This window comes from Pterocles gutturalis, unplaced genomic scaffold (assembly GCF_000699245.1).
Source record: "Pterocles gutturalis isolate BGI_N339 unplaced genomic scaffold, ASM69924v1 scaffold8182, whole genome shotgun sequence".
In the NCBI taxonomy this organism is placed as follows: Eukaryota; Metazoa; Chordata; class Aves; order Pterocliformes; family Pteroclidae; genus Pterocles; species Pterocles gutturalis.
The window spans coordinates 29,431-40,810 of NW_010110147.1; the positions used below are offsets into that span (position 1 = coordinate 29,431).

General features: G+C 41.1%; 1 protein-coding gene across 1 annotated transcript in view; it reads right to left on the minus strand.

Moving 5' to 3' along the window:
• LOC104461590 (protein-glutamine gamma-glutamyltransferase 6-like) overlaps window positions 1-7,371 on the minus strand; it is a gene marked incomplete at its 5' end in the record, with an annotated part of 13,260 nt that extends 5,889 nt beyond the window's left edge. The window contains 7 exon segments of the mRNA XM_010073228.1: window positions 725-828; window positions 1,883-2,018; window positions 2,858-3,035; window positions 4,174-4,302; window positions 5,514-5,632; window positions 6,149-6,388; window positions 7,198-7,371. Coding sequence (XP_010071530.1) covers window positions 725-828; window positions 1,883-2,018; window positions 2,858-3,035; window positions 4,174-4,302; window positions 5,514-5,632; window positions 6,149-6,388; window positions 7,198-7,371 — 1,080 coding nt within the window.
• Between the last annotated feature and the right edge of the window lie 4,009 nt (window positions 7,372-11,380).

Sequence of the window (11,380 nt, forward strand, 5' to 3'; positions counted from 1 at the left end):
CTAACACTTCTTATGATGTGTGCTATGTGAGGTGTTCTAACCCTCAAAAGCTTGCAGGGCTGTATACTAAGCTGTCTAGTGACAGGATAGGAGAGGATGGGAGCTGAGTCAGAAGTACAGTCAGACTTATGAGATCTGAGTCATCAATGCTCTATGGGCATTGAGAAGAACCAAGAAGCTAAATTTGGTGAACTTAGTAGTGGGGAATGAGAAGCAATTTATCTGGAGTTTGATGGGTTTAGAGTGGCCAAATAAATGAATCTTTTGATGGAGGTAATAAAACTAGATCACTGAAGTTGTGTCTGTATTAGTAAATAAAACCAGAGCCAACATGTGAACCCAAGTGCTGGCCATTGGTTATCTATGGTGTTTACTTGCTAGCAGGCTGTTGTGGCTTCTCAGTGGGCTAGCAGCAAACACAACACAGCCGCTCGCTCACCGTCCCCCCTAGTTAGGTGCTCAGACAAACATGGGTGAGAGAAGTGAATTTAAGATGTGCTGGCTTTTGTGGAGGCAGAGCATCAAAAAATGTAAGAATTTGCATGCTGGTAGGCAATCCAGAGGCTGACAGAAAAGCAACCGGAGACTGATGTGGGTATTGCTTTTTCTTTTGCACCTGAATTAATGCTATGTCTGCAGGGAGTAGACAGAAGAGAGTTGTCCTGAAATTTCAGTAGCAATCTTTAGGACTAACAATATGTATTTGTATTTACAACAGTGTTACCTTTGCTTCTTTCTTGGGGTGTTGCATCCAGAACCTGCCATCCATCATAAAAAGAGCCAAGATCTCTTCTAATGAACCAGCTTTCATTCCATACATGGAAATTCCTGTAAGGGAGGTAGAATAAGGAGTCCCTGATTCATATAATTAATTTTATATTGAAAGATTGGATACATTTCTGGTGCAATGCAATAAATAACCCTAGTCAAGTGAATGAAAACTCTGTGGAGAGATGAGCTGCTGTCTCCTTTCTTGAGTATCTCTTTCCCATTCTTTGCCAGGTTTTTGTGTTCAGATCTCTGAGAAATGTTGGGATGTTTTGAAAAAAATAATGTTAGAAGGAAAATAATTTGTTGCAGACTCAAGTATTCAATTCTGGACGTTCCAGAACAACACGCTGTACAGCCAAAGGTCTCCTGTGCACATTGCTGTCTGTTGGTATTTAATTCACAGTTGCTTTCTACTTCGTGTCACCCTTGTCCCATTCAGTCCACACGGTGTAGGGTGCTTGGTGACTGAAACACTGATGCATGCAGTACAACACACATGTGCAGTGTGATAGTTTCTGTGCATTTCTTTGTCAAAAGCATCATTTTTAACAGCTTCTCTGAGGTAAAAGAAACAGCATGTTCTTCTTAAGGGATGGGATGGAATTTTTCTCAGTTGCATTAAACTTATTACCTGTACTTTAGTTAACTTCCTAGTATTGTGCAAGGGATGTATAATGGCAATCATGAAAGACTGAGACAATCAACAGTGTGTAGCAAAGGAGCTGGGTCTAAAACTTACGGGCTTCTGAGAGGGCTCTGCTCTAGGAATCGAGGGACAAGCTGATATAATCCTTGGGGAAAAGGTTAATCACTCTTCAACATTTTTGGAAAAAAAATTAAACTTTTGTACAGTAGAGACAAAATTAGCAGTTACATTTTCAAATTATATGTTGAATAGGAATGGTACAAAGTATCTCCTCTGTTAATTCTTCAGAATGATAAAACTGACTACATATTGCATTTCTGAACACTCTGCTCTGTTGACTCTTTGATATGGGGTTTTATATCACTGGGAGCACGAGGTTGGGGTGGTTTTTCAGGACCATGATTCTTGATGTTCTAATTAGAGGAGAATATAATGGAAGAAATATTAAGAAAAAAATATATTTACCACACACTGTCTTCAGTCAAGTGCAGGGTCTTTCCAGAAATGTCGATGTACTTATCAATACTCAGATTTATATTCCTGTCATGGGCAGAGTTGAAGTTTGTAATAACACGAGTAGGTATTCCCAAGGATCTCAGAACTGCAATGTAGAATACCATAAATGTGCTGTAAACCTATTTTACAGACATTTAGAAAGTATTTTTCTGTTTTTTGTGGCAGTCTAGTGTATATGTTTTCAGTGGGGGAACAAACCCTCAGAAACTTCCCTCTCAGAGATGATGCAAGTCACAGTCATTGTGCATGATTGCTTAGAACAGTTCCACTCACATGACATTCTTTGCTGCCATGTTCTTTTTAAGAAGTTAGGTTCACCCATTTATTTTAATCTTTCATTCTTCATCCTGTTTTCTCTCCCATTTTCTCCCTGTGGTTGTTTCTCTGCTACCTGCTACTTTTTTCTCTTCCTCTCTGAGACACACCTCTCGATTGCATTATTTTTCTTTTGTATTTTCCCCAAAGTGACTCTTGTCTCTCAGAGCAGCTCTGAATGGAAACTGCTAGGATGAAATGCTTTCCCCAGCTCGCAGCTCCCTTTACAGGTCCTCAGAATCGTGATTTGGTTTTCTGTCACCAGTAGGTAAGACACAACAGTAGAAAATTGGCATTGTGAGGACTTTAAAAGAGGACTGGTTTTCTTTGAATCCTAGCTTTGGAACAGGAAACCTTGCTCTTTTCACCAGCCCAGCCTGGCAAACCACTTTGCATTTTGTTTGATGACTCATAAAACTGGGGAGCAGTATTACAACCGATGGCTGTTTAAAACAGAAGAAAATAACCCTTCATGCATGGAGAGCAAAGGTTCTTTTTCCTCTCTCTGTCAAAGCTGAAACAGCTTCAACAATAACGTCACAAAATTAAAACTACAGAAATTCTAGTAAGCTTCCTTTCTGACAGCATTCTTCTCCCCTTCATGTGTACCTGTGCACATGACTCCTGCAAAGACCCAGCACTGGCCGTAACGGACAGGTTTGTATCTCCCACTGTACCACTTCCGAAGGATGGTCACACTTCCACTCCACTGCAAGGGTTTGGTTCCTGTGCAGTACTTTCCATTCCACTTCCCTTCCACTACTCCTTTTTCATCACTGCCGTTAACCTGAAAGAGTCTTTCTCATGAGAGAATTAAATTATTTACAGAAAAATGGAGAGGGGGCGATAGGCAGACATGACCCTGTTTGTACCACTGTTCTCACTGGCTGAGTGCTGGGACACAGTATTTGAATCTTAGACAGAATTTTGTCTGCTCAAGTGGAACAGTTGGGTCAAACCCAGATCAGATTGTAGAGTCTGATGACTTAAAACTGCCATGATTGTTAGTACAAGTGTCCCCTAATGTAGTGACTGCCAGCCTATTTAATTTTTCTTTGTTTCATTAGTTGATTTAATCTCTTTTTATGTCATTGTACTGCTACACTCTGTATTCAGTCTTGGTTCACATTCTCAAGTTATTTATATGGAGGCTACAAGAAGTACATATTTTCTCTGAATGTACGTTTGTTGCAAATGTGCATATAGTACATGTAGCTTGCTCAGAATTGTTAGACGTGCTTGCACGTATTTGTGCACATCCACTGCAGAGGCCTGTTTAAGTGTCACGTATGGTTGTACAGAAAACAGTTCTTTTTTAATGATTTTTTTCTTAAGTATTTGTACTTTTAGTAATTTTGTACATCTAGGTGGAGTTATTTACTTCACATTGAAGTTGAAATTGCCTGAAGGGAGTGCTGTCTAAAGGATTGAAAAGGATCACAGCTCTAAAGGAGGAATCTCAGATAAGGAATGTGGTGAGGCATGTGTTATTCCCCTTCAGTAAAGAACACCAAATACACACCTTAAAATGCAGCCATACCAACACTGGTTTTCCAAAACATTTCATGCTTCTCTTGGTGTTTGAAAAACTTAGCAAATTATTTCAGAATGGACAGAGGCTTTCCAAATTAGTGAAAAGATCTAAGGGACTGAAAAATCTATTACGAAAATACATCTGAGATTCAGTGTTCCCCAAAAGATCTTGAAAACATTCCTTCAATTTATGAGCAACCTTTTGGGAAGATGGTAAATTAAACTTTTGGGATATTTTTTTCTCGAGAATAAATCTCCATTTTACCTCTTCTGTAGCTATTTTTTTGCAGAAAAGTTAGCTGCTCCTGTAAAATATTGAGGCATTCCCAATGAAGTATTGGGGTTTTTGTTCGTAGGTGCATTGCGCAGCTGTAACTAATTGATCGGTTTACCATAGCGCTGATGACCCTGCTCACGTAGATTGGATTGTTTTGGTTGGATAGATCAACAGCTGGACCTTGGCAGAGGTTCAGGCTTCGATCCAATATAGCCAGAGAGATATCAAGGATATCCTCTTCAAACTGAAATCAAAGCAAGCAATATATTAAAGGCTAATTTCATACATAAACCCAAGGATAAACTCCCCACCTATTTTTCTTCTCCTAGCACAATAGGATGCTGTTGTTAATAAAGGCATTTTCTGTACTGTTAGTAGGGCCAAGAAGAAAGCAGAAGTACTAGGCTGCTGGCTGTGCATAGTACATTAAAGACAGCATGTTTACAAGCATGTTTTGGGGCCATGCTCATATATATATAACTACTATATGCAGCTGCTAGCATTCGTGGAGACGTGACGTGGCCTGGTGGAACGGACGAGACGACGCCAGGTCTGGCTCTGCAGCTTTGCAGCCTCCCACATCCTATCGTGCCCTAACAGGAACCCTTCTGTTGTGAAAGCTTCACTCTGGTGGGCTGCCTTCACCTTAATTCAGATGATCTGAACTGAAAGGAACCCACAAAGGTGATTATTGTGGATTAGGGTCACAGAGATGCTGTGTTGGGCCCAGAGAATGCTGAGTAAAGTGCTGTGCTGTGTGGATGTGGTCAGGCAAGGATGTCCCTGGGCCTCCAAGACAGAAAGCCGATCTGGCCCTCTTCCATTTATGAGCGTGAAGTAGCCACAGGGACCAGGAGGGCTAACAGAAATGCTGTCTGTGCAGCTGTGAGGCGTGGAGCGGTCAGGAGTGGTGGTGGGTGGCTGGCCCAGCTGGTTGCAGGGCAGCTCTGCGGCTGCAGATGGGCTGGAGTGACGACTGTTTGTAGCAGTTGTGCTTAGAGGCCAAACTGATTTTCAAGAATTCCCACTCGAGTTGTTTTTGTTGAGTAGATTTGGGATACCCTTTTGGTGTCCTCTGCCCCATTACCGAACTGGCTGTGTAAATACTTCGATGCAGCAGCCTCGCAGTACTGAGAGGGTAGCAGTGGAATGGCTTCCTTTGCCCTTTACAAGGGTCAAGAAACAAGTACAGTTTAGCTGGTTTGTGTAACAGGCAAAAGAAAACTAAAACTGTGCTTTGCTTCTTCTGTTTCTGTATTGGCACAAGCTGGACAGGGGAGATGATCCTGATGCTGCTGTAATGTCCTGACAAGTGAGACATATGTCTGCAATAAAGTCCTAAGTTCGAGAGGAATACCGAAATCTTATACTATGAGATAATGATTGTCTCTCCTCAAGAGCCTATTTACCCACTGTTCTTATTTTCAAAGTTCTGGAATAGGTGATGCTGTTTACCTGTCCATAGTTCCAAGCTTCTTGTTGGATATGTTTTTCCAGTCCCTGAAATATGATTCCGCTGTCATTCAGGACATAGTCCCATCGCTCCTTTTCGTTAGCCATATAGACATCATCATCTAGAAGCAGAAAAAGACATGCTGGCTGAAAGGAAAGTTGTTTTGCTGCAAGTGAAAATCTCACTTCAAGGGGAGTTCTGGGGAGCAGGTCAGGATGCCTGTGCATTCAGCCTTAGGACTCCCTGCTGTGCCTCTGTAACCATTTAGAGTGGGAATAAAATAAGCATGAAGTTCCTTTGAGGGGAACTGACTATACTCCTGTCCCTTCACTAATTTCAGTATGTGTCTTACTAGTAGATATTGCTTGGTTTACAAGTGAACACAAGTATCAGAGGAAATAAATTCTAGAATAAATATTCGGAATATTTTCTGCCTCTGATTTCTTATTCTGCAAGCAAGAGGCTGAGTCTTTGATGCATTGCAGTAGTAAAGAAGGGGCAAAAACTTGATCCTTGCTGTTGAGCAAGAGAAAATCTTTCTGTAGCTGTGACTGTCAGGTACATGCTTTACTGTGACACTCAGATTTTCTGACCCAGACAATGAGTTACATGAAGGACATGATACGTCAAAACATACTTGGACACCAGGGATTGAAGAGTAGCACAAACTGTCCCAGGAGTGTTGAGGAGACCTTGTTCCCAGAAACAATCTGGAGTTTGAGTTTGTATCGTCCAATTACAGCATTGGCTGGGCTGAATATTGTGAAGTTCATGCAGCTGGGCTCACTGGGCTCTTGGGTTGCACTCCAGCTGCTGGCACCCTCCTCCAAAAGGTCAAATATGGCCTTGGTCTGCTGTGATTCTGCTGGACATGGTCCTGCCAGAGGGAACAGGGACAGCAATTCTGATTGACAGCTGTGGGTGACAAGCTTGGGGACAGTGATGTTCTCAATTCCGCATTTTTTTTAATGACTACATTGAAAGATTGTGGGTTATCAGATCAAATGCTTATTCAATGTAACCCACCTGTGCTGCAATCTATAGGATATGCAGCCCTGTATGCTGTGTTCACGACCCAGTAAAGGTGAGTACGCCCGTAATAACTCTAGACAAGCGAGGAGGTAAGCCTGTTGTCCTGAAAACCTGACTGTTCAAAAATAGGTAGGCAGAATGAGCCACACGTTTTAAATCACATTTCTTTAAGAGCTAGCAGCTGCCTAGAGAGTTTTTTGGAGAAGCCTTTTGGGAAGATACAGATGGGAGTTTTACAAATGGGGTCATGTAGACTGTTCTTGTAACAGGGAACACATGGAGTTAATCAAGGGGAGCTTAAACAGGTGAAGCAGAGAGCCAGGGGAGGAGATAAGGGGGAGAGGTAGAGTTGCTAAATGTTCAGGGGCTACAGAATGAAGACAATTTGGCAGTATTACAGGTAGGTCTTTAGGAGCAGAGATGTAGGCTTGTTTTTAGAATGAGGATGGCCCCTACCTTCTGTTAATTATTACCGTAACTGTCTATTGCCTTAAGGTACAGCTTGACCTTCAAAATAGGAGCTCCTAAGCCTGAAAGGACAATGAATGCTGCATGATATGGGACAAAGCTTAATGGTTTGGGAATGGGCCATGCAGAGCTATAAGGCACTTGTGTTTTGGAGCTGGAGTGACCTGAGTGCCACGGGGAAGTTACCTGTGCTTGCAATAAAGGTGAAGTAGTCCCTAGATTGCACCCTTGTTTGGAAGTTCAGAGTGATGTTGAAGGCCTGTCCTCTCCTCAAGATTATCTCTGCGCTGCTGTAATCAGAGGTGTGGTGTGCAGCTTTATTTGGTTTGGATTGCCAGTTGACATTTGCTATTTTCAGGGCTAGAAAGATGCAAGGCAAATTAATTAAAACATTGTTCCTTCAAACTCGTATGTCTTTTTATCTTGTCTAATGTAGTGATTTTATTCTATTTCTATATAGTTGGAGTTATATGCTCTAGAAAAACATAAAAATCCATTGTCATTATTAAAAACTGCAAAATAAACAAGTTAAAGGAACAACTAAAATATCTTTTCTGCAGGCATCTTTCAAAGACAGAAAAACACCCATTCAGAGAATTAATCTGTGATGTAAAAAAAAATAAAACTAAAACTTATTGTATGAGATAGGGTTTTGTTAAAATTTGAAGAGACTGTTCTATTCTACCATGTTCCTGCTCTTTTTCTGTGGAGATCTCTAGTTCCCAGAATGCTTTACAGACATAAAGAAAAAAATATTAGAACTCTCATGAGCAAGTGCATGCTTGATTCTGGAAACACTGTGTGACAGATGATGAATAGAAGGCTAGCATCTTCACTGTTAAACTTCCATATTACCTTGTCGCAGATCTTGTATCTCAGTTAATTTACAGTCTTGTTGCTTGAAGCTGGGTGTTGCTTGATGCTCTGTTGGAAAAAGATAACCAGCAGAGGACAGATGGTAGGATTAGGAGTGGCATATCTTCAGGCAGTGTGATGAGTTGTTCTATTGTATCATGATAGGTTGCCCACTGTTTAAAATGGGACGCTGAAGCACAGATTGCAAAAGTTTTCAACCTTTCTTGTTCCCTGATGAATTATTAAAAACCCCAACCAACAAACAGAAACCAAGCAGGAAGAATACAGATCCCTCTATGAACACCTGTTTGAGAAGTGCCTTTCCCCAGTATGATGTTGCAGAGGAATTTCACTTGAAGAAAATTTCCTGCCATGACTAAAGCATGTTAACCCTTTGTAGACTAATGGTGCTGTAAGCAACACTTCCATCATTTCTCTGAACTGAGACACAGGACTTGGTTTTAGCACCACCTTGAACCACTTGGAATGAGATTCCTATCTGAGGGAATCCTTTAGAAATAGAGAGAGTGGCATTTAAGTTTTCTGCTGTGTTTGCAGCACAGAATTATATTCTGTGAAGTCTTGATGTGGTCATCGTTATACTAATTTTTCAGCTTTTTGGAAGAAACATGAGTGTGCGCGTGTAGTTCTCAGGCTGCAGTAAGGGCCTGGAGCAAGTTGCTTTCCTGTAGTCTGTGTGCGTAAACATGTTTGAGTATTTTCAGTTGTGTGAAGGACCTTGTTTCAGATATGTCACCTGGAGGGGAAAAGAAAATCCATTGATAGGAGTGTGATGTTTAAGTCATGTGATGTTAAATGTCTAGAAAGTTTCTTGCTTGTATCATCACTTTATTTTCCTGGCTTAAATATGTTTAAGTGAAGAGGACCTACAGAAAACAGCATTCTTAACATCAAGTCCTCAAATTTAAGAGTGAATTAGAACGTGCTTCTGAAAGGCAGTTGGGCTCAGAGGCTGAAAAGAAGTTAGCCTTGCAACACTTTACCCATGCGTGTCCTACCATGGTATATCCTGAACTGTGCAAGTTAAATGCCCAGGTGCTTCAGGGTGGGGAGCATGCGCATCAAGAGTTGTTCAGTGATGCAGATGACTAAGAGCATTTCACATGTCTGCAAATAAAAATGTAGTACATATGGGATATAATAGTAGCTGAGCCGTGGGTTGGATTCTAGTGGGACTCTGGTGTTTAAGGACCTGAACAGTGCTGCTCAGACTTTGAGTGGAATGTCACAGGCAAAGACAAGATGTACAAAGGAGTGAATACCCGGAGAAGTAGGAAGGATACAGGAGGCAGAGGCTAGTGTTGGTTCACTCTAAGAATCTACTGCATTAATAGTTTGATTTGCCTTGCAAAGTCCACAGTTACACAAGCATTTCTAGTGAATAGGTGCAGGAGATCAGCAAAAATTAGTTTCTAGATGGGGCAAGAACACAGTAAAGCCTAATGCCAGTCTTTTGTCCATGTGTACTTCAGCATAGTTTAAATAATCCTGGTAATGTACAGTTGGACAAACTTCTAAAAAGTTGTTTGGGTAAGTGTTTATCCTCTAATGGATAGTCATTGGGAACATGCTTATAAGCAAAAGTCTGCAAAATTGGTGATTGCTGCTGAAAATGCTGATCATTATGCACACAAGGTTCTTGTTGCCTCTGACAGAAAGCTGAAGCTATAGTAGAAAAAAAATCCCAAGGTTAAATTGTAGATAGGCTCAGTGTGAGTGTACTGTGTGACACAGCCTTCCAACTAGAGATCTTCCCAATCAACGTGAGAGTGAGTGCAAAGTACATAGATGCTGGGATTGCACTTTGACACAGGCTAGCATAGCCACTTTCTAGGGAGGTGAACAGGGATGTACAGAGGCCATCAAATGACCTGTCTCAGGCCAAACATCAATTTGATATCAGTTGATTAGAGTCTGGGACTTCTGTGTGGCAGTTTGATGCCCGAGTCACTAGCCAACAGTGTTGATTAAGATGGCTGCAAAAGCACTGTATAGAGTAGTTAATGGATACGATAGAAAAATATTTTGTTACTCTGTGTTACAGGAAAAATAAATATGTTCAAGACCCATGATATGTAAGAAAAAAAAAGAAGAAAGAAAATCAGTTCTAGGAAAATGACCCCTAAATGCATGTAACCTAAATATGGCTAAATTGCAAAGAGAACGACTAAATGCATTTTATCCTATTTCCTCAGCAAATGTCACTCATCTGTATTGGAAGAGTGATGTCTGGAGCAATCAGGTTGTTTTCAACTTACCCCCCATAAGGTTTCTTTCTTCTTTTCCACACTTGTACGTAGTTCAGGTTAAAGATGCAAAAGCGCGCAGGAACATTCTGAATCCTCTTCGACCAGCATGAGTAATGAAAGACTTAGGACTCTTGACTTCCCTACATAAGCCAGAGTTTATACAAGCTGGGTGTGACCTGTGTTTGCTAGTTACTGTTTTTGTACTTACCACTGCTTTAATTGCACAATCTTGAATCTAATTATGCTTCTTTAAAACTCATGAATGGCTGAAGAAAGTATCCTGGTGTCTTAACTACTAAGAGAGGAAAACATCCCAAATTGGATCTAATGAAGGAAATAAAGTCTCAAATAAACAGAAGAAACTTAGTTTTGGATGGTTTGGTTTGTGTCAGTTTCGGTTTTTGGAGACTATATGTACAGAGGGCAGATATACACACATATACATCTTGTACAACATGGATGTATGGGACATGGAGTGATCTAAGTAGATTTGTAATATTAATAGTGTAACTATTGTAATATAGCGTTCCTGTCGCTCAGTGGCATCATGACTGTGCATGGCATAAACCACTTTTTTTTTTGAGACAGGTCTGCCTGAAGGTCTTTCATGTAACTACATATAATTAATTATTATTTGTAAGCCTACAGAGTTGTGATGTTCTAATTTTCTGTTCTGACATGATTACTTACAATACGCATTTCTTATATAAGAAGCAATACATCCCACTGAGAGGGCATTATTATGAAGTCACTTGTGCATCAGGGATTTCTGTTAAGTACAGAGGAGTGTTTAAGGGCTGCCTCTGCTTTTAATAATCTTTGTTTATAGTTTGGTGTTCATAATATATGTACGTAGTTTCTCTGTAGTTATTTGGCGTGGCATCTTGAGTTAGGTGCTGGAGGAAGTTACAGAGCTGTTCTTCTGGTGTGAGCCCTCCCTGCTCTAATTACAGACAGTCTCTGCTCGTCTCTCGAACCTCCCTCTTGTTCTCTCCTCCCTCATTCTGTGTGTTATGGGTTGTCTGAGGGCGAGGAAGGGGTTAAGGTGTTAGCTCCGTTTCTTTAAATGACTCTTAACGAGTTATCCCCCAACCCCCTCCTAGCGTTTGGTAACAGGGGGAGTGGGGGAAGGGACACCAGCTTTTGTAAGAAACTGCTTGGAAGGCAGTGCCCTGTCCGGGATGTACCCGCCCACGCCAGCAGCGGCCAATCACTCCTCCGCGAATAACATATTTAGGAAAGGG